The sequence below is a fragment of the Heteronotia binoei genome, chromosome 4, assembly GCF_032191835.1.
Source record: "Heteronotia binoei isolate CCM8104 ecotype False Entrance Well chromosome 4, APGP_CSIRO_Hbin_v1, whole genome shotgun sequence".
Lineage (NCBI taxonomy): Eukaryota > Metazoa > Chordata > Lepidosauria > Squamata > Gekkonidae > Heteronotia > Heteronotia binoei.
The window spans coordinates 133,327,644-133,350,945 of NC_083226.1; the positions used below are offsets into that span (position 1 = coordinate 133,327,644).

The window sequence follows — 23,302 nt, forward strand, 5'->3', positions numbered from 1 at the left end:
CCGTCTACAACAGTTTTACTCCGCCTGGAGAGACATAACATCGGACGCTTGGGTCCTCACCATCATACAGAGAGGATACCTAATAGAATTCACATCCACCCCGAAACATCACAGATTTCTTACCACCCCATCGTCCGCACCGCTACAGACAGAAATCGCGTCCCTGCTAGACAAGAACGCGATAGAACCAGTCCCACCCCAATACCATTGCACCGGGTTCTATTCCCGCTACTTCCTGGTGCCGAAAAGGGACGGAGGTCTCCGCCCGATCCTCGACCTTCGCAAACTAAACCTCCACATCACCTACAAGAAATTCCGTATGATCACACTCCAGGCAATCCTTCCGCTTATCCCAGAACGCTCATGGATGGCATCCATAGATCTACAGGACGCCTACTTCCACATCACAATCAACCACCATCACAGAAGATTTCTCAGATTCGCCGTCGGGGAGCAACACTTCCAGTTCCGCTCTCTCCCATTCGGCCTATCGACGGCCCCGAGAGTCTTCACCAAATGCATGGCAGTGGTTGCCGCATCATTACGACAACAGAGCATATTGATATACCCATATATAGACGACTGGCTGATCGTCGCCCATTCAAGGGAACAACTCCAACTGGACGTCTCCACTACCCTCTCCCTCCTGGCCACACTCGGCCTCCAGGTCAACTTATCAAAATCCAAACTAACCCCCACTCAGAGAATTCAGTTCATAGGAGCAGACATCTCCACAATCTCCCAAACAGCCTCTCTACCGCACGACAGAGTACTCAGCATACAATCTCTGGCCAACACCATCATTGCCCAGCGCTCCCAGACAGCCCTAACGTTTCAAAGGATGCTAGGCCTAATGGCAGCAACCACCGCAGTCCTATGCTTCGCAAAACTTCACATGCGACCCCTGCAGATGTGGTTTGTCAGGACCTTTCATCCTCACACACAGCACCAATCTACACTCTTGACCCTTCCATCGCACATCGTAACATCCCTCAAATGGTGGACGATGGAACATCACCTCCGCACGGGCATGCCCTTCAAACAAGCTCCCCCCTCAGTGATCGTCACCACGGACGCCTCCAGGTGGGGATGGGGAGCCCACTTAGGAACCCTCACAGTCCAAGGCCAATGGTCGGACTACGAGCGGTCCCTCCACATCAACTGCCTAGAGCTCCTTGCAGTACACAAAGCGCTGAGATCCTTTCTCCCATCGCTACGGAATCAGCACGTCCAGGTCACTTCCGACAACATCGCCACGGTCTTCTACATCAACAGACAGGGAGGCACCGCCTCCATCAGACTCTGCAAGAGGGCCCTGGCATTGTGGCATTGGAGCATCACCCAGGGCATCTTCCTCACGGCCGTTCACCTACCAGGGACCGAGAATACCCAGGCGGATGCCCTGAGCCGCCACTCGACCAACAACCACGAGTGGTCTATCAGCGCTCAATACATCCAACAAATCTTCAAAACCTTCGGAACCCCGAGCATAGATGTATTTGCCTCACCATCAAATGCCCAGTGCACCCACTTCTACATGAGAGGTCCACCATCCCAGCTCTCCAGAGGGGATGCATTCCTCCAAACCTGGAAGGGAAAACTACACTACCTGTTTCCCCCCATCCCACTCATCACAAGGGTCCTGCAGAAAATCCAAACAGACCGCACGAACTGCATCCTCATAACCCCATGGTGGCCACGCCAACCCTGGTTCACCACCCTCCTGTCTCTGTCCAACAGGACATTCCTAATCCTCCCACAAGCACAGGACCTCCTCTCCCAACAAGACGGGAAGGTCCTACACCACAACCCGGCATCCCTCAAATTGACGGCCTGGAGAATCAGTTTTTAGACTTTCCCCCGGACGTTCGCCAAGTCCTACTGAACTCTAGAAAACCATCCACTAGGAAAGCCTATCTACTAAAATGGAAGCGCTTCACCCACTACGCCTCTCAACACAACTTTGACCCTAACTGCGCTACCATCTCTCAGGTATTAACTTATACCTTAGCACTCTCAAGAACAGGCCTCTCATACTCCTCCCTGAAGGTACACCTCGCAGCTATCTCTGCCTTCCACCCCCACATCGGGGGAACAACAGTCTTCTCTCATCATGCCACGAAGGCCTTCCTCAAGGGCATCATTCGCCTACACCCTCCTGTCAGACAAATCCTTCCAACCTGGAGCCTCTCTCTAGTGCTCAGCCAGCTCATGAAACCACCCTTTGAGCCCATGGCATCTATTCCACTACACCTGCTATCGTGGAAAACAGCACTACTCACGGCTCTCACCACAGGCAAGAGGGCTAGCGACATCTGTGCCCTGAGGGCGGACCCACCCTACACAATCTTTCACAGTAACAGGGTGGTCCTTCGCCCCGACCCGACCTTCCTACCAAAGGTCGTCTCTCCATTCCACCTAGGGAAACAGTCAACCATACCAGCCTTTTTCCAGCACCCCTCGGACGCAGGCCAGAGGGCTCTCCACAACTTGGACGCGCGCAGAGCGCTAGCTTTCTACATAGACAGAACTCGAGAATTCCGTAAGGATCCGAGACTCTTTGTCACCTACGCCACCCATAATAAGGGCAGCAAAATATCTACTCAGAGGCTCTCTAAGTGGCTCGTTGCCACCATAGAACTCTGCTACCAACTGGCGAAACAACCAGTCCCGCAACACATACGAGCTCATTCTACTAGAGCCGTCGCCACCTCGTCAGCTTTCACGAAGGGCATCCCTATAGAGGACATCTGCGATGCAGCGGTCTGGTCCTCCACGTCTACCTTCGCCTCGCACTACGCTCTTGACGTTCGTGCCCGGCGTGATGCCTCCTTCGGACAGGCTGTACTTCGCTCCATCTTCGACTGACCACCGTAAGTACCACTCTCATTACATTCTGGTCTAACCTTGCATACTTTTTACAGATCCAGCACCCGCCTCCGAAGGGATAGCTCGCTAATCACCCATATGTGTGAATGCACAGAGACCACGAAGAAGATGGACAGGTTTCTTACCTGTAACTGGTGATCTTCGAGTGGTCATCTGTGCAATCACACAGACCCACCCAGCCTTCCCCGCTGCTGGACACTCACCTAGCACGTCTTCCACCTGTCCGGTGGCGGGAAGAAACTGAGTGGCTAGACGCCTCCCCCCTCGTCCGCGCATGCGCAAACGGTGGCTCCGCCCCAGGACGAGGGGGAGGCGCGCCAGATCTACGATCAAGATTGCTTTGAACTCTCCGAGGTCAGGGCCATTCTGGAGGAATACCCATATGTGTGATTGCACAGATGACCACTCGAAGATCACCAGTTACAGGTAAGAAACCTGTCCTTCCTTTAATCTTATCAACTGACACTGTAAGCTTATTTTGGAGTCCTGGGTATCAATGTTATGATTTATATTTCTGGAAGCCTGCTTTGTGCATAGAAGAACGGGGATATATCTGTTGAACAAATAGGTAGGGGGAAATTACAGTTTATCAGTTTTGCAGCTCTCAAGTAACTGTGCAACTTCACCATTTATAGGAATATATTCAAATGCTTATGCCTCCACTAATCCAGAAATGGAACATGTTGAAGGATGAAGATAAGGATCTTTTCCCTTTATTAGAGGTAAATGTTTCTTCCTAGTGAGAATACTCTAGTCCTTTGTGATGTCTGTTGTACTTCATTGTTGTGGTTACCTGCAAGGGAGTATGTAGAGATTAAGGCTGTAATCTTTTGCATACTTGCTTAAGAATAAGCCCTATTGAACTCAGTGGAATTTATTGCTTAGTTATTTGGGCTGTAGGAGCCTTTATTGTAGTTAAATTCTCAGCTGGAGTTTGCCCTTGGGTCTTCAAATACAGACTCATTACTCTGATTAAGCTACCACATTGTCGCGAAGCTTCTTACCACTCTCGGGAAGCCCATATGCTCCAGCCCCAGAACTGTATTCACTGATATTAGAACACTTTAGATGGAACTCATCTAATACAGATAAACTTTTAGTCTGGTGGGTGGCTGTTCTACCCAGACATAGCAAATTTTCCCCAAAGAAAATGCACTGGGATATTATCTGCAGTCTCTTTGGAGGGGAAAACTCTCCAGGGTTTAATTTTCTATATTGTGGATTTTTTCTTTTCTTTCTTTTTTGTAAACATGTTGTAGAAAAGTTTGTAGCATGTCAAAATGAATACTTCATTCAAGGACCTAGTAATGTGCTTAAAACAGAATCCACGTTCCATTTTTTCAGTGTAATGTATGATTCGAGTAACTAAAAGGTGTCAATTTTGGTGTTACCTTTATTTCAGTGCCTATCTTCGGTTGCCACTGCCTTGCAATCTGGCTTCCTTCCATACTGTGAACCTGTGTACCAGCGCTGTGTAAACCTGGTACAGAAGACTCTTGCACAAGCCATGGTATTTTTCTGTTGTTCTTTCATCTGTGAAGCCATTAATCCTCAATTCAATTTGTCAGCATTTGTAAATGAAAGCGAAAGAATGTTCTTCAACCGGTCTTGTTGGCTTAAAGTAAATAGCAAAAAATGAACACACATGAAGCTACCTTATACTGAATCAGATCCTTGGTTTATCAAAGACTGATTCTACACACAGGTTTGATTAGCACTGAATCCACCTGCTAGAGACCCGCATCATGCAAAATGAGTCCACATTTAAAAATATGCTCCTCACCTTTTGCAGAGTTTTACATCTATATTTGCAAAAGAAGGAGGAAAGCCTGCAGGCCCTCACCGCTGTCTCTCAAGATTGCCTGTTCATGGGGGTGGGGGTTGAAACCCCAGTCAAAGTGCTGCTGTCACACGCATACTCTCAACCAGCCAAAAATGGACTTTGCTTTAACTCTGGTTGGAACTGGGCTTTTATTCCAGGAGATGGGAGGAGAGGTGGGCAGAGCCGCCAACAACCTGGAGCAGGGGAGAGATGATGCCCCTGGCAAGGACTCCAGCCGCCCGTGTGGCAGTGCACACATTGCTATCACACACTGCCTCTTTCTCCTTGCAAGGGAAGTCAAGCTCAGAGAAGAAGGCGCCCCTCTCAGCTGCTCTTGCCTGAAGGCAAGAGAATCTGGACGGGGCCAAGTGCACTCTTCTCCTCTGAGCTTGGAGGAGAAGAATGCGCCTTACTTGGCTGCTCTTGCTTTCAAGTGCTCTCGCAAGGACGGGGATTTGGGGAGGAGTTTGACAACTTCTAGAATTACAGCTTTAGATCCAAATCTGCAGAAAGCCCCAGTTCAAAAAGGGGTCTTGTAAAGTGAGGAGCAACTCTGTGGTGAAAATGCTCTCGATGCCAATTCATGAAAGTGAATGTGAACCACTACGAAAAATCCAAAACAAGACAGAAGTGATGGCTGTATGCAATGTAAACTAACACTTTTTAAAGCGCACTGAAAGGAAATCTTCTGCCCAGTGTAAAATTGGCCAAAGTCAATATTGTTGACTCCTGGCGGGCAGTAGCTCTCTAGGGTCTCAGGCAGAGGTCTTTTCACATCACCTGCTGCTAGATCCTTTGAGAGATGGTAGGAATTGAACCTGGGACCTTCTGCATGCCAAGCAGATACTTTACCACTGAGCCATGGCCCAGTGTTGTATGTCACAACCAATACAGTACAAATGTAATTCTTTACTCCACAGTAGGTTTTTTGCAGAGTCAGGGTATTACTCTCTCTATAATTGTCATGTATTAAGTGCTGGGACTTTAAGATATTGCCAATTTTTAAGAATTATGTTTGTACTATATTTGTACTGTATTGGTTGTGAAATACTGTGCAGTTTTTGTTTTGTATTGCTCACTTTACTGTATTTCTCACTCCTTGGTTGTTGTTCCAGTGTTGTAGGTGGCATTAGTAAGCTTGTACATTGTTTTTATTCCAGTTGCACAATGCTCAACCAGACCAGTATGAGGCTCCGGATAAAGACTTCATGATTGTGGCTCTTGATTTACTTAGTGGCTTAGCAGAAGGACTTGGAGGCAACATTGAGCAGCTAGTGGCTCGCAGCAATATCCTGACGTTAATGTACCAGTGTATGCAGGTAAGACAATCAGTTTATTTCTTTCTTACTTTCTAAATAAGATCTTAAAAAGGGAAATAAATGGGCTTTTATTTTTCTGTTCTAGGATAAAATGCCTGAGGTGCGACAGAGTTCTTTTGCATTGCTAGGTGATTTGACGAAGGCTTGTTTTCAACATGTGAAGCCTTGCATTGGTATGTTACTATAAAAAGCATTGCTATTGTTATCAGGTATAGAAGAGACTATGTCATGTACACCTTAAATTAGCATGTTTTGTGAGAGTATTATCTGCTAGGGTGCCTGGAAGTAATAATACTTGGCATTTATGGTGCTTCATGAACATTATCTTATCCTTACAACTCTGTTGTAGGATAGGCCATTATTATTTCTCCCAGATGATTGTGGTTGCTGATGTTGAAAAATGTGCCAAAGGCCACCTAGTGCATATATGGCACAGGTGAGATTTGAACTAAGGATGTCTACTGTCACAGCTGCTGTGGTGCACCTGCTTTAGTTTTTCAGTATTTGCCTTTATGCATGCAGTTTATTTTTTTTCTCTCATGGGGATGAAAGATAGCAAAGAAGGACTTACAAGAGAATAGTTTGCTGTGCTAACCTTGCTAATACTGGAAGATATGAATCAGAAATGAGCTGTCTCTTTGGAGGAAAAGAAATTTTCATGATTAGTTATTGCTTACCTTTGGCTTTTCCTATGCACATTTGAGGTCAGGTAATCACATCACAGTTGTATGGACTTTGCAATTTATCTTTTAAATTCACTTTTTATAAATATTATATCCTATTTATATCAGTATTTCTCCCCATAATGAGAATGGAACAAGTCTCTGTAGCAAACGTTTGCCTTTCATTTTCCCCTTATTTCCCCCCGAGGAGGTAACACATGATCTGGGCTTATGCTGCATTCTTAACCCCACTATTCCTCTCCCCCTTTGCAGTCCAGGTGTGAATAGTGTGTTTAGGATTCTCCCAAGTGCAAGTGAGACTGGCTTGTGCCAGCTAAAGTACTTCTCAGGAGCTTAGGGTGAAGGACAGTCTCTCTCGCTCGCTCTCTCTCTCTCTCTCTCTCTCGGCTTGACTTCGCGAACGAAGATTTAAGAAGGGTGCAGTAGTCCACGTCTGCTGCAGGCTCGCTGGTGGCTGACAAGACCAATGCAGGACAGGCAGATCCGGCCACAGTGGCTGCAGGGAAAAGTCTGATTTGGGGTGGTGCTGTAGCAGTGCAGTTCTTTAGGCCACCTTTTCTAGGCCCCTCTCCGTGCGGAGCAAGCAGTGCTGTCCCTAGATAAGGCTGCTTGGTCGTTCATGGTGCTGCCAAAAAATGCTTTAGTCTCCGGGTCAGCATCAGGCGACCAATACCCTGAACCGCCTACATGCAGGATCGGGACTGCGGCTTCCAATGGCATCTTCCAGCTGCCATTTCGCCCCTTGCCCATCGCTGCAGGACTTGGTGTGTTGTGGGTTGTGGATGTGGATATGCCCTTCAGGCCTGCGCAGAGGAATTTTTAGGTGAAGCACAGTGTGCGCAGTACTGGCTCCACCCTTTCACCTTGGGGTCATCTGCCATGGCCCAGTAAGCCGGGACACTGGCAGCGAGTCCTCCAGGTGGTAGGTGTTACATTAACGAGCTCTATCTGCCCGGGTTTGATGTTAGAGTTTTCCTTCTCTTGGCTGGCGAGGTTGGTGAGCCCAGCCTGCCCATTCGGTTATACCGCCGGATATTCGGTCGCACCATGACATGGCAAACTCTGTGAGAAACGGGGGGGACCAGTGGGAAGGTGTTGCCACGGATGCAGTAATGCAGGAGAGGCCATTGCAGTGACCATTTGCCAGGCATAGCTGGACAGTGACCACGCAGCGTTCACTACACCGGGAAAGGAGAGGCTATGTATTGCGCATACACTTTCCCTGGGGGGGCAGGATACCCAAGAGGGAGCCTACCCCCCCTCCTCCCCGTGAAGGACAGTGCTATTGGTTTAATTGTCATAGTTCAGACATTGTGGCTTTGGGCTTTCCACCCTCCAGGAATAGGGTGGTCAGTAAGAGACCACTTGCCATTTTCCTTCAGACAACTTGACAGTAATGACAAACTCTTGAAATTTTAATTTCCATCTACAAATTCAGTTCTTTGTTGCACAAAACAGCTTTCCTAGATTCCTTACTTGATCTTGTTTCTGCTGTAAAATGTGAGCTTTATGGTATAAAGTCCATTTCTAGTGTAATTATTTTTTAAAAGCCTTTACACGTTTTCAGATAAATGACAGAACTCAGGGTTATTCAGTAGCTGCTTATGCCTTGCTTTTATCCCAGACCTGATGTGATTTGACTAGGTAATAAAAATATAGCCACTCTTCAGAAGCCTTTTCATTTACATACACATTATGTATGTGTGAAGTTCTGGTATGGGAGAATACTAATGGTGTGGCCTCCTTTGTGTTTTTTTTCCTTACAGCGGATTTTATGCCAATTTTGGGAACCAACCTGAATCCTGAGTTCATTTCTGTGTGTAACAATGCCACCTGGGCTATTGGAGAAATTTCTATTCAGATGGGTAAGGTTTGCATTTTTAAGGGCTCATTTAAGTTCTGCATTATATAGACTGCTTTTCTGTCTTGCTGCCAGTTATAAAAATCTGGCATTAGATTGTGCTAATGTGCCCATTTGGAATGCATGTCTTCATTTGTTTTTTTTTTAATGGACTGTGTGTTGTCTCTTTCTAGGTATAGAGATGCAGCTTTATATTCCTATGGTCTTGCACCAGCTTGTAGAAATCATTAACAGACCCAACACACCAAAGACTTTGTTAGAAAACACAGGTACCCTACAACTGAACTGTTTGCAGTGAATTAAGTTATGCAGATGTCTGCTTTTAAACCAGATTACTCAGAGTTGTAGGGAAACTGCATCAGAATTGGTTAAAGCAAAAGCAACTCAGTTTTCTTTTACAAGCTTCAATCTTGCATTTAACTGCCTTTACTAAACAGGTTCTAGGATGGTCCCCCCCCCCGCCCCCCAATATTTTATAAATTAAGAACTTCATTAGAACTGGGAACTCATAGTTTATTTCCTAAACACAGTTAAATAATTTTAAAAAGCAGTTTAGCATGGACTTAAGAGATATGTAGAATTTGAAGTTCTTTGTGTATTCTCTATAATTAGCTGATCTTCCAAAGCCATAATGGCCAACAAGACGAATGTGAATGCATAGTTTCTTTTTTCGTAAATCATCTGATTCTGAACACTGTCTATTCTATTGAATTTAAATAAGTTAGCCAGATATAAAGTATATAAAATTCTTAAAGGAGGCCTTTCATAATTGCAGATTTGGTTTTGGATTGAAAGACCCTTTAAAATGGAGTTTGAGGCTTGTCCAGCATTTGTAAAAAAGCATGTCCTTGTTTTAAAGAACACCTTCCATATTCTGGGGAGAAAATGTCATCATTAGTAATCTGTGTCTACACTGTAATCTGATACAAGTGATACCAAGTTCATAGGTATAGGTTATAGTCATATTCTGTGGTTTAGCCATAGATAGTTCGGCATTGGAAAAGAGTCAGGATTGGAGGAATACATTCAATTTATGTTGGTTAAGTACAAGAAAATACAAAGACTACAGAATTATGTTTTACTTCTATATGGAAGGTGAGCGTTTAGAAAAACTACACGGGGGCTTGGTAAATTATAGGTATCTCACTGTTCACAAAGAGTTTGCAAACCTCTTGCATTTTGTGGAGCAATTTAAAGAGCTCTCTTCAAAACCTTTTTATGATTTTAGCACGTTACTTGTTGTGCTTGCTTTTTATACAGTGTAGAAGTTAAGACTTTAGAACCTTCTAGCATTATTCTTAAATAGTGTATATAAATACTTGGAGAGTTTGATTCGACAAATAAATGTTGAATGTGTTGTACTTCAGGTTTGTTGTGGGATATTAAAGCATACTTTGGGCTCAGTTATATTTATAATTGCTAGATCTGCACGCATTGAGAATTTAGGCTTGGCATTTTTCTGGGATTGTGAGGCTTTTCCTAATTGGTTCCTCAAGTAATGGTCAAGATTTGCACCACCTAAGAATACCTGCCAAAAGTGAGCAGCGTAGTCCAGACTTAACTTTCTGTTTTCATAAACATTTGTATTGAGAGGATTGCAGTAGAGTTCATTGAATTTGGCCTCTGAGCAAAATAAAGTCACATGCAAGCTTATGTTTCTAATATAAAATCCTTTAGTTTTATAGAACTTTTAAAGAATACTCTTTACAGTGTTATATCCTACACCAAATCTTACAGTGGAAAGAGCATCATCTGCTTTATTGCATGTGTTCATGAGATTGTTCACAAATGCCTGTTTTGGAGTGTTGCATAATGTCTCTTAAGCATAGGCTTCTCTGCTTCATATGAATCTGCTGGATTTTAGTATTCATGTAGTTTGCTTCAAATAATCCTTAAACATACCCACACTCTCCCTTTTTTCTGAAGAATTTCTCTGTGAGTTGAGAGAACACCATTTAAAGTCCAAACATATTCATTTAGTAGGCAGTGTCACACACTAAATAATACTTGTTAAAATAGTTCTTATGTTCAAATAGGGCAGTGCTCCCTTTGTATTTATGCCTTGGAGATCTGTCAAAATCATTGATAGTGGCATTGATGTATTGTTAACAAACTCTGCATTTCTGTTGTTTGTTATGAAAAGCTACAAGGTCATACATAGTCCAGTCTCCTGATTTCTTTTCCTCCCTTACCTTCAAAGAGTTTTAATAAATTCATGTGTTCCACAGGAGGGAAAATCCTTTGTAAATTTCAGGTAGTGACATTTGAATTTTAAAATTAAAATTTATGCTTGAGATATTAGATATAGACGTATAAAAGAACTTAATCCACAGTTACAGGAATGTCCAGAATGCCTTTGAATCTATAGTTTTGGTATAGATTGACATTATTAAATGCTAAAGTTACCTTTTGGTGTTCTCTCATTCACTTAATTCCTTTTTCCTTTTACTCCTTCTCCCCACTCCAAATAGTATGCCATATGTTGCTGCCCCTTATTTATAGGGGGTGGTAATGAACAGCACTGGTGAAATCTTATGTTTATTATCATACACAGGTTCTGTTGGTTTCTGTTTCTGAGTTATTTGTTGTTTTTTCTTTATTTTTCTCCTTCCCCCCTCATTTGCTCATGTCTTGGTTGGCGTTTGGTGGTGTATAACCGTGATTGCGTTACCTTAGCAATAACAATTGGTCGTCTTGGTTACGTTTGTCCTCAAGAGGTGGCCCCCATGCTACAGCAGTTTATAAGACCCTGGTGTGTATTATTCAATCTTTTTTTTATTCATTTTTCTTCACTTTCTTTCTTTCTTTCTTTCCTCTCTCTATCTCACTTCTAGATATACTTTTCAGTTGGTTACAAAAAATCACTATTCTTAATCATTGCCAACCATGTGACTAATCTTGTCCTATCAGGTTTGTGAGTTTTTTAGCGGTACCGTCATGTATATATTTCATGTTGTGGCTAACAACTAATGGATGCATGGGATAAGATTGTCACATGCTTGATGTGTTAAAGCTTGAATATTAAAAAGCATTTTAAAATCCACCAGAATGATGATATGCATGCAAATTGTGTAAAAAGTTAAGCATCACATTACATTATTTCGAACTCATTTGGTGATTTGACTTGCTGTCTGGAATACATGTTTATAGATTTGTAGTGTATCAAATAGCTTGCTTGCTGCTGTAAAAAGAAGTGGAAAAGTTCCTTTAGTGGGATTTGTCATGTGTGGTTTTTTTTTAAACTAGGACAAGATATGCTGCTTTCAGTAGCAGAAGCTCCTAAGTGTATTTATTTGTAATGGTATTTAATGGAATATGTCACACTTCGTATCAGTCTGTGTTACAGTGACTGGCATTGTGAGAAAGAATATGAGTTGTTCTGATATCTATAAATTGTTTGCTTTTCAGATTGGATTAAAAATTACTATGAGTTACAAGGAACATAAAACAATTAAAGTGTATGTTATGTAATCTTTAAGCTTCTTTTCTGTGTGACGCTTACTCCATCAAATACTATAGGAACTTAATTTTGAAGCAAAGCCAAACCTAACACTTGATTCTCTGTTTTACTAGGTGTACCTCTCTCCGAAACATAAGGGACAATGAAGAGAAAGATTCAGCATTCCGTGGGATTTGTACCATGATCACTGTCAATCCTAGTGGAGTAGTCCAAGTAAGCTTTGTGTTGGTCTTAATGGGATATAAATTAAAAATGAACTCCCTTTTCCTTTCTGCAAATAGGAAATGACCACATTCTTATCACAGGATGTTGTGTCCTACTATAGATTGGTTATTGCAAAATACTTAAGTCATGGGCAGCCCAATCCAGAGAACCGCCATGTAGCTGCGCTTGAGTGCAGAACTAGTGTCGGCAGCCACAGTCGGCTTCCAAAGGGGAGACGTTACGCCACACCTAAAGGGGGAGAGCGGCCCAACAAGCGAGAGAGAACCTGTTGCCATGGTGATTCCGCCCAGGCACATGCCATTGGCCTGCTGCCGAGGTGGGGGTGGGGGAGGCGCAGGCTCGCGGGGGACCACGGGATTAGCCAGCCTGTTGCATGTGACCGGGCGAGGGGCTGGAAAGCCGGCGCCTGAGAGGCTTTCAATCCCCTCACTCCCTCCCGCTGTCAGAGACTCTTGCCAATGGCAGGCAGGCGGGCAGAGGCATGCGCAGACAAGTAGGAAATGTTCCTCTTGGGTTAGAGCCATCCATCAGAAATTGTCTACGCTTGGCTTTTCACCTGAATCTCTCCAGATAATGGCCCTGGATCAAGCCAGGGCCATAGTCAAACAGAGACTACAAGACCATGAGAGACAGAATGATATTGCCAAGGTCCCAGATTATCTAGCTCCCCCTCAAAGGAGATATGTGTTAGCTCCAGCCCCCTATCTCTCAACTCTACCATCCCACAGAAGGGCCTTTTCTATGGCCCGTTGCAATATCTTTCCTTCAGCAGTCGTTGAGGGCCGCTTTAGAAAGGTGCCTATGGCTGAGCGGGTTTGTCTTTGTGGTGCAGATAAAGTTGAAATGATTGACCATGTTTTGTTTGGGTGTGGCCTATACCCTGGCATAGGAGCCAGGTACGTTTATTCTTTGTTGGAGGGATGTTTCGGGTTTTCTGATTTCAAAATCAGAAATACGCTGTTACCAGATTTTAACCCCCAATTCACAATTAATTGTGCCAAATTTATGGCGGCAGCTAGGAGAATTCATGAGGATTATGTAACGAAGGGGTCTTAAACGGACTGTTTTTTGAATATTTCCAAGCTTGTATTTTATCTTTTCTTAAATGCTTGAGTACTCTGTATACCATCACAAATGCTACTGAAACGGATATAAATAGAGACCATGCATAAAGTTGCCAAATTTTGTTCCCATGCAATCAAATTGAATTTTATGGTTCTTACAAGTTAATGTCGCGGTAACAGATTGTAATTTTAACCAGAGTATTCTAGTTAATATTTTTCTGGAGCTGTATAATTTTAAATTTTTTTTATTATATGTACTATATTTATTAAGCTAGAAGATGTTTGACCACTACTGTATTATTTGTCATATCTCATTATTCATACTAATGTCCTATATTTTATTTTCACATTTATTTTTTAAATATCTTACGTTTCACCTATTTAGGTCCATTTGACTTTTACAATTTTTATGTGGTGGTTGTTGGCCTGCATTGTGCTGTGTATTTGGTCATGGACCGTAATAAAGCAAACTGAAACTGAAGTAGAAAGTGCCAAGTGCAGGAGTTCGCTGTCCTAGACAGCGGCTGGAATGCGTGTCTGAGAACTCCCAGACCAAGGCCAAAAGAAACCCCCCAGAGCCCTCCCCCCAGTGTTGCCCTGCTGCCACCCCCTGCTGTGTGCAAGGAACACCTCCCCTGGCGCCTGCAGAACTCAAGAATGCGAGCCGCTGGGCATGCATCCACTTCAGCAGTCCCCTCCCCTTAGTGCCCTGCGCGCAACAGCCCTATGGGGTAGGTAGGCTGTCAGCCCAGGCAGGCTGAGGGGCGGCACCCCCTCCCCTGTCCAGCCACACGGGGGGCAGCGTGGCGGCTCATAAACCGTTTCCCCCCCACCCCCCAGAACTAAGTCTGCCCACCCTTCCAGGCATTCCCTTGGAGAGGCAGAGGGCAGACGAAGGGAAGGGAGCAGGCAGCAGCACAGAGTAGCGGGGTCAGCAAATGCCCCCTGCTGGAGCCCACTGCTGGGTTCAAGTGCCAGAGACGCTCACACACCGAGTGGTCGAGAGCAAGGGGAGGGGGAGGATGGGGGGGGGCACAGTGGAACTTACCCAGCCATGGGTGACAGTCCTCGCATGCAGAGTCTCCGGGAGCCTGGAACCTGTGGAGATCTGGAAACAAGAACAGTTAGCCCCCGGGGAGAGACCTCTCTCTCTCCCCCTCGCAAGTCAAAGATACTGTCAAAGCTACCGCGCAGTGCAAAACCCGTCTCCAATGTGCCTACCTGTCCCTCACTCTAAGTCTGTATGGCGGGGATGTCGCCAGCAGAGCTTCTTGCCATGCCAGATTGTCCCTAACAACTGAGTTGTGCGAGGCCAGAGCGGAAGTATTTCTAGGAGGGGGGAGACTGCTATTGGATGCTGGGGAGGGGGCTTGTCAGCCCGAGGCTAAAGGGGATTGGCGAGGCAATTACACCACTCCCTAAGGGGTTTGCAAGCTTCTGCAGTGGCAGAGGTGACCTTTGTTTTTGGTTTCAATGAGTGCCTATGGGACACGCCACTGTTTTTGCAGGCATAACATTGCGCCTCTTGGTGGGGGGGGGGGAGGTGTCAGGGCCCAAACTGCTCAGGAAGCTGCCTAAGCCTGGCCGCGCCCCCAACTCCACCCCTTCCTCTGCTTGAACGCTGTGCTTCGTCTCACTTCCACCCACACTCGGGCGCAGCCCTCAGGCGCTGCGGCCCCTCATGCACGTAAGTCCCTTCCACTGTGGTGGCGCTGGTCGTACAGGGTGCAAATCCTTCTTGCACCCATGTAGCGGATAGTCTACTTCCAAAAGACTTTCCGCACACACACCCTTTGGATTGTGCTCTTAGTGGCTTAGTCTGAGCATGTATTATTTCAAATCCAATGCAGCACTTCCAGAACATTAGTTTTCAGTTATGTAAAATTCTAGAAGGGTTGTTAGCAGCAGAATAAAACAGGAGCCCAGTGGCACCTTAATGATGTAACAGGTTATTCTAGCATAAGTGTTTGGTGAATCAAAGCTGACTTCAGATGCTGTTTTATTAGTCTTTAAGTTGCCACAGGACTCATGTTTTATTCAGTTACCACCTAAAAATGTATAGTAGGTTTCATGGAAACTAGTCTAAATTAGGGTATAGGGACACTGAATAGGCCACACTGAAATAAAATTCAGTTTTAAAAATATTTACTATATATTATTGGTGTCAGTAGAAGTTCATGTACATATTACTTTTTGGAGCAGCCCATACCATCTTGAATTAGAGCCCTGCTTGTAATCATATCGAGCTCTTATTTAAAGAAACTGCCTACCTGCTTGAATGAAGACAGTGGATAATCTGCCTCTTTTAAAGTCCGTTAAGCAGCCTGTGCTGGCGGGTATAGCTTCTCCTGTAAGATTACTGAATTGTGTGGACTAATACCTTCAGCAGCTAAAAGGTTAATTAAAATAAAACCCTGCCCCCCACTCATGGTTGGCTAACAAGAGTCTTGTGGAGAAATCGTATTAACTAGTAGGCCTGGCAGGAGGGGGATCCAATATCATTGACAAACGCTTGAGAGACTTAGAAGGCCTGTCACTGAAGGGAAGTGGCTGTCACAATCTGCTCTTGTGTGCATTATGCTTTTTATTCAAAAATATTAGAAGGCACAACTGTAAAATGAAAGCCTATAGATATAGAATTTGATACCTTTGTCTCCCTTATGTAGGCTGCTATAACAAGTCATCTTGAATACTGATTTATAATTTGTTAATTCTGTGAACACTTACAGGACTTTATATTTTTTTGTGATGCTGTTGCATCATGGATTAACCCAAAAGATGATCTGAGAGACATGTTCTGTAAGGTAATGTGCTATTTTACATCTTTGCTTCCTTTCCCCCAAGTTTTATTTTAATGGCAGGCCCATAGAAAAACTAAGGTAGGCCTTTTTAAAAAAAAATTGTTACAAAGCTAGTGTGGTGTGTTATGGTATTCTGAAAATTGCCTTAAGGAATTTCAAGTTTGGCACCCATAATTTGTGATGAATCCACTCTGATGATTACTTTCAAATGTGAATGGATTTCTTAGTGCATATGTCTTTAAACTTACTTGTACAGTCTGATCACTTCTTCTTTGCCAAGACTTTATTGCTGAAAGTGATCACTAGTCATAGATAAGTAGTTTGAACTTGCTTTCTTCTAATACATTGCAATAGTTCATACTTGCTGTGCTTTTTAAAATACTTTCAGCTCTTTTTAGAAGTGGAAGTGAGCTACATATTCAGTTCAGTATTGTGACTGGATCCAAATTAATGTGTCTTATTATTGACATGAAACAGCCACAAAAGTCGGAAAATAGCACTATTCAGCAAACCCTTGCACAAGAATTCATGCAGAGATACTGATTTCTTGTGTTTAAACTCTTGGACAGCTTTTGTGTGTGTGTGTGCCAACAATAAAAAAGCTCTTTGGATTTCCTGGTGTTCATTTCTAATAGCTCTTTCATGAGCTGAAGATACTTCTTTGGATCCAGCCCTATATGTCTGTAATTAAGTCCTCTGTTAGATTTTTCCTGTGTTAAGCTAGAAATTCAGTGTCTCTGAAGAATTTTCTGTTCACATACAGATCCTTCATGGATTTAAAAATCAAGTTGGAGATGAAAATTGGAGGCGTTTCTCTGACCAGTTTCCTGTTCCCTTAAAAGAGCGCCTTGCAGCTTACTATGGAGTTTAACCACATGTATTCAAGCTGCAGTACAACAGTTAGGGGTAAGTAGCTGTTAACTCTCAAATCCTCCCTGCCCTGTTTCTGTAAACTACAGAATAATTCAAAGTAGACATTACTCTTTAGAAAGAATGAATGTCCTTCTGTATATTAATTCCACAGTGCACAATTCTGCCCTCCATGCTTTTCAATCTTTGTGTAAAGCTCTTAGGTCAAATCATTCCTAGTCTTGAGGCTGGTTGTCATCAAAATGGTAATGATACACAGCTCCACATATCCTCATTCAGATGTCCTGGTGATATGGTAGAGGTCCTAAATAGCTGCTTGGCTGTTTAGTTTACATATTCAACCTAAATCCTTGAAAAGACAGAGAAAGGTGACCATTGTGCTTGCCACTTGATGGAGATAACTGACCCTTACTGACTCCATTAAAAGCACAAGGGTATTCTGGATCCAACTATTACTGGGAAAGGAAAGGACCCTGTGCAAGCACCAGTAGTTTCCGACTCTGGGGTGAAGTTGCTTTCACAATGTTTTCACGGTAGACTTTTTGCGGGGTGGTTTGCCATTGCCTTCCGCAGTCATCTACGCTTTCCCCCCAGCAAGCTGGGTACTCATTTTACCGACCTCAGAAGGATGGAAGGCTGAGTTAGCTTAGAGCTGACTACTTGAAAACTCAGCTTCCACCAGGGATCGAACTCAGGTCTTGAGCAGAGCTTAGAACTCCAGTACTGCAGCTTTAACACTCTGCGCCACGGGGCTCTTTATAACTATTACTGGAGGAACAAGTTAATGCAACTGCAAAAAATTGTTTTATAGCAACACAGCTAGCCTGTGATGTGGCCCCTTACATTAAGAACATAAGAGAAGCCATGTTAGATCAGGCCAATGGCCCATCCAGTCCAACATTCTGTGTCACACAGTGGCCAAATATATATATATATATATACATACACACACACACACACACTGTGGCTAATAGCCACTGATGGACCTCTGCTCCATATTTTTATCTAACCCCCTCTTGAAGGTGGCCATGCTTGTGGCCGCCACCACCTCCTGTGGCAGTGAATTCCACATGTTAATCACCCTTTAGGTGAAGAAGTACTTCCTTTTATCCGTTTTAACCTTGATACCGTTTTAACATTGATACAGGCTGATCTGGCCACCTGGTTCCATGACACAATAAAACACTGAGACTAGACTACTGTAATGCACTGTACATTGGTCTCCCCTGAAAAACAATTTGGAAACTCCCAACTGGTGCAGATTGCCACGACTCTACTGTTATTGGAAGCTAGATGGAGTATGCTCTGACCTGAATGGCCCACTGTAGCTCAGTCTTTATCTTAGAAGCTAAGCAGGGTTGGCCGTGGTTAGTATTTGGCTGGGAGACCACCGGAGAATCCAGAGTCACTATGAATGTCGCTTGCCATGAAAACCCTACAAGGTTGCCATAAGTCATCTGGAACTTGACAGCGCTTTCCTCCACCACCGCCACCAGATGGAACATGCATATCACTCCCATTCTGCAGACACTGCATTGGCTACCCACTTGTTAACAGGGCTCAATTTAACATGTTGGCTATCATATATGAAACCCTTCATGGCCTTGATCCCTCTTATTTATGAGACCACCTCTCCCCCTGTGCTCCACCATGATAGTTTCACATGTCAGCAAGGGCTTCTGTGAGTACCAGCCTGCAAATTGCTTAAATCAGTTGCTGCCTGTACATATGCTTTCTCTGTTGTGGCTTCCACCTTATGGAATTGCCTGCCCAAGGAGGTCAGAAAAGCTACCATTCTCCTGGTTTTTCTCAAACTAGACAGAATGGAATTATTCGAGGGCTTTTCTGCATAGGCAGTAGGGTACAAAATGGTTTACAAACTAAGCTGGATAACTAATTAGGGACTGTGGTCTATACTGCTGTGTATAGCTTACTGTAGGACATTATTATGTAATTTTGGCACTGCTTAATGTGTCAATGCTTATGCTGTGCTTCAGTTCTTTCTGGTTGGTTCCAAGCTTCTGCAGTCCTAATACATTTTTATGGAATGTTTCATTTTGTTGATTGTACTGACTCACTATGTAATCTGCCATTAGTCCCTTTAAGAAAGGTGGACTATAAATAACATAAAATTGATTATAGTTGTAGTGTTACAAAGAGCTCGCTCACTTGAGAGGCTGTCTTCTCTCAATTCATAAGGACCAACAAGGCACCTCATTCTTGCTTTCTGTATGGTGATTCAATCCACATGCTGTTGAGATTTAAATCCATATTTTCTTTTCATTGTCTTGAACCAGACTTTTGTAACAAAGTTGCATAATTTTATAGGCTATTGATTTTTAAAAATGGCAAAATGAAGTAGTTGATGCATATGAAATTAAAGCTCATCTTAGTTTTTAAATTACATAATCAGTCATTCTTGCTAGTGGAGTTTTGCTCTTCTCTGTGATCAGACAGGTGGCAAATTTGATTCTTTAGTGATCATAATATTGGCAGTTGATTCTTCCCTTAGGGAACGGTGTGCAGGTGGATGAGTGTGCATGCAAGTACTTTCTCTAGCAGATAACAGTAAGATGGAGGTCAGTTGCTAGGTTAGCAAGGAAACTTCAAGTTTTTCTAATGACATGGAATCAGCTGGGCTCTCAGCAGGCTTAGGAGGGTTTGCGGTAATTCCATATTGGGGTGCTATAACCGGAGATATGGGACAGAGAACTTTGCAATGCTTTATTTTCCACAAAAAATTTTGATTTCTAAATAAAATATTAGGCAAACTTGGTAGCTTCAAAATTGAAATTGTATGAGAGTACATTTTTTGTTGTTGTTGTTGACTTGTAAGCCAGGGGTGCTGGGATAAAATGAATATAATCCAATTCTAAAAATCAAGTTAATCAGTTCATTTGATTTGCTGTGCAAGTTAAAACAAATGTGTCTTTATATGATCTTCTTCGTGGTCTCTGTGCATCACACTGATGGGAGAAGGTGCCGATCACGAGTGATCGTTCTAGGAGATCGCAACGAGACCGATCCCGAAGCCATCGATGTTGTTCGCGAGAACCGAACAGAGACAGGTCTCCGTACAGCTGCTCGCCGGGAACGAGACCGGATGAAGGCTCTCTGTCTTGACGGGTACCACCACCCTTGCCATGGGACCAACGCCAATAGCAGTATCTCTACGGGTCTTACCCGATGCCATCGATGTTTCCGTGGTTCCCTCCGTGGCAAGCAGAGTGGGACCAATAGAGGCATCTTGTAGATCGCGTGCGTCCTGCAGACCTCCGAAGTGGCGCCCGTCGGCGTCGGTATCGAAACCTCCAGAGGAGGAACCTCCCAAGCAGAGGAAGGTCCCGCGCCCCCCGCCCCCGGAAGAGGTTACACCACCAGAACTGGATCGGGACCGACCATTACTGCCCTCCGAGCATTCAGAGTCACCGGCGGGTTCCCCGAGATCGATCGAAGGTTTGATACCGGAGGAGCAAGGAGCATTGTCATCCCCAGAGGAACTATCGCCTTCACCAAGGTCACCGAGGAGCAACCCATCTCTCCCTCGGAGGACCTAAAGTCTTATGGGGATCTGATAAGAAGAATGGCCCAGTCCCTATCCCTCCCAACGATTGTCACAGACGACGTCTTTGACATCGTACAAAGAGACACATCAACAGCAATAGCTCTTCCTCTGACTAATGTGATGTTGCACACAGCGAAGGCATCCTGGGACAAGCATGCGTCCACGCCTATTTCGTCACGCAGGCTTGATCACAAGTACTGGATACAAGAATCCACAGCAGACTTCCTCTTCAATCACCCCAAACCAAACTCAGTAGTGGTGGCATCGTCATCCAAGGCAAGGAAGACATACTGCCCCCTCAGATAAGGAAGGGAAGAAGCTGGACAACTTAGGACGACGTGTGTACTCGGCGGGCTCGCTGGGGTTGAAGGTGGCAAACTACTCAGCCTGTATGGGGCGATACCAATACGCCTTATGGGACCAGCTCTCAACAATTTTGCCAGATCTCCCAGAGCAGAGTAGGAACGTGATCAAGAGGATCCAAAAAGAGGGCATGGCACTAGCCAAACAGCAGTTAAACTCGGCCAAACACTCGAGCGACATAGGAGCCAAGACCCTTATGACGGCTATCACCTTGAGGAGACATTCATGGCTAAGGTCGACGGCACTGCAAGCAGATACTCAAGCCTACATTGAGGATCTACCATTTGATGGGAATGGCTTATTCAGTGCCAACACGGACACCGTGCTGCAAGAGATGGATAAAAGCATCAGAACCTCCAGAAATTTAGGAGTCACCATCTCGTCTCGCCAACAGAGCAAACGCCCTTGGAGCAAATGATTTCTTGCTCCTCAAAGCCATGGAGCAAGAAATCATTTCCAAAACCGCCGGGAGAACAACAATGGAGGCCTAAGAACACGACATCCTTCTTGAAAGCCCCGTACAACGCTAAATCAAAGTACTCCCCGACCTCTACACAGTCGGCTTGCCAGAAGGGAAACAGGCAGCTCAAGCAGGGTCTTTGTCCTTCCCCATGTTTCCCATTCCCCTCGCCAGCCTCGGACCGTACCCGGCTTTTCCCTTTCTACCAGGCGTGGTCCAGAATAACAACGGACCAGTGGGTCTTATCTATAATCCGGCTGGGTAATATGATAGAGTTCCAGCAGGCACCAGTGGTACCAACAGTCGTCTACACCAGCCCATCTCCTACCCTTCGGGAAGAGGTGTACTCACTTCTCCAAAAAAAGGCCATAGAACCAGTCCCGGCAAGCCAAGAGGGCTGGGGTTTTTATTCCCGTTATTTCACTATCCCGAAGAAGGATGGCTGCCTGCGTCCCATCATGGACCTCCGAGATCTCAATCTCTACATCCAGCACCAAAAATTCAGGATGACCTCCTTGCCCAACATACTCCCTCTGTTGAATCAGGGAGATTGGATGGCCACCTTGGATCTGCAGGACGCTTATTTCCACATAAGTATCCACCCGTCCCACAGAAGATTCCTCAGGTTGCCATCGGGACTCTGCATTACCAGTATCGAGCCCTGCCCTTCAGCCTCTCCACAGCCCCCAGGGTGTTCACAAAGACAATGGTCGTGGTTGCAGCCCATCTGAGATTACAGGGCATCATACTGTTTCCATACATAGATGACTGGCTTCTGGTGGCAGAGTCAAAGGTCCGTCTACTACAACACATCTCTACCACTTTAGCCCTTCTGCAAGAGTTGGGTCTGCAAGTGAACAAAAAGAAGTCATGTCTCCAACCTTCCCAGAGGGTACAGTTCATAGGAGCAATCCTAGACACTCAGTCCTGCAAGGTGTTTCTACCAGAGAAGCGAGCAGACGACATTGTAGACCTGGTGCAGATCTTTCTACGGAGCTGGACGGTCACGGCTCTCAAGGTTCAGTGCCTGTTGGGTCTGATAGCATCCACCACATCGATTCTGGCCTTCGCCAGGTTCCACATGAGGAGCCTTCAGTTATGGTTTCTCAAGCACTTCAGATGCCAAGTAGATTCCCCCTTACGCAAGTTTTCCATTCCACAGGAAGTCCTGGCAACCCTACGGTGGTGGCAGCAAAGGCATCACCTGCTGGCGGGGGCTCCTTTCCACAAGCAACAGCCGACAATAACTTTAACCTCGGACGCGTCCCTGTGGAGATGGGGAGCACATGTGAATGGACTCTGTGTGGGAGACAGGTGGCCCAAGGACCATCTGCAGTACCACATAAACTTTTTAGAGCTACTGGCGATTCACCATGCCATTCTCTCCTTCCAGCCATTACTGGCAAACCAAGCTGTAGCAATCCTAACAGACAACACCACAGCACTGGCCTACATAAACCGGCAAGGGGGCACAGTATCTTGGAAACTATGTCTCCTAGCCCTACGCATATGGGAGATTTGCAGAGAAATGAACACGCATCTGACAGCAGTTCATCTTCCTGGCGACCAGAACACATGCGCGGACTTTCTCAGTCGCGGGGGAGCCTCCCTTCACGAATGGGAGCTCAATTGGGACTTTCTCCAGCCCATCTTCCAGAGGTGGGGGACACCGGAGATAGATGTGTTCGCCACCCGCAACAACAGAAAGTGCGGGCGCTTTTGTTGTCGGGGAAGAGGGGATCCGCTGTCATTGGGAGACGCGGAGGTCTTACGCTTACAAGTGGGCGCAGTTTGTACAGTTTAAATCCAACACTCTGGGGGACCCGACACTCGCGGGCCTTCCATTAATTTTGGACTTTCTGCTTACCCTACTAGACAAAGGGCTCGCAGTGTTATCCATAAGGGTATACTTGGCTGCTA

General features: G+C 45.0%; 1 protein-coding gene across 3 annotated transcripts in view; it reads left to right on the forward strand.

The window, feature by feature from the left end:
- LOC132569575 (transportin-1) overlaps positions 1 to 23,302 on the forward strand; it is a 119,833-nt gene that overhangs the window by 79,874 nt on the left and 16,657 nt on the right. For 2 of the 3 annotated variants that reach the window (XM_060235790.1, XM_060235789.1), the window contains exons 15-24: positions 3,525 to 3,611; positions 4,292 to 4,399; positions 5,872 to 6,030; positions 6,116 to 6,203; positions 8,480 to 8,578; positions 8,748 to 8,843; positions 11,251 to 11,326; positions 12,148 to 12,247; positions 16,053 to 16,127; positions 16,888 to 17,030. In XM_060235790.1, the coding sequence (XP_060091773.1) occupies positions 3,525 to 3,611; positions 4,292 to 4,399; positions 5,872 to 6,030; positions 6,116 to 6,203; positions 8,480 to 8,578; positions 8,748 to 8,843; positions 11,251 to 11,326; positions 12,148 to 12,247; positions 16,053 to 16,127; positions 16,888 to 16,995 (996 nt within the window). In that variant the 3' untranslated portion in view covers positions 16,996 to 17,030. Of the gene's footprint in view, positions 1 to 3,524; positions 3,612 to 4,291; positions 4,400 to 5,871; positions 6,031 to 6,115; positions 6,204 to 8,479; positions 8,579 to 8,747; positions 8,844 to 11,250; positions 11,327 to 12,147; positions 12,248 to 16,052; positions 16,128 to 16,887; positions 17,031 to 23,302 lie in introns of those variants that run through there. The other variant, XR_009555275.1, reaches the window with a different exon arrangement.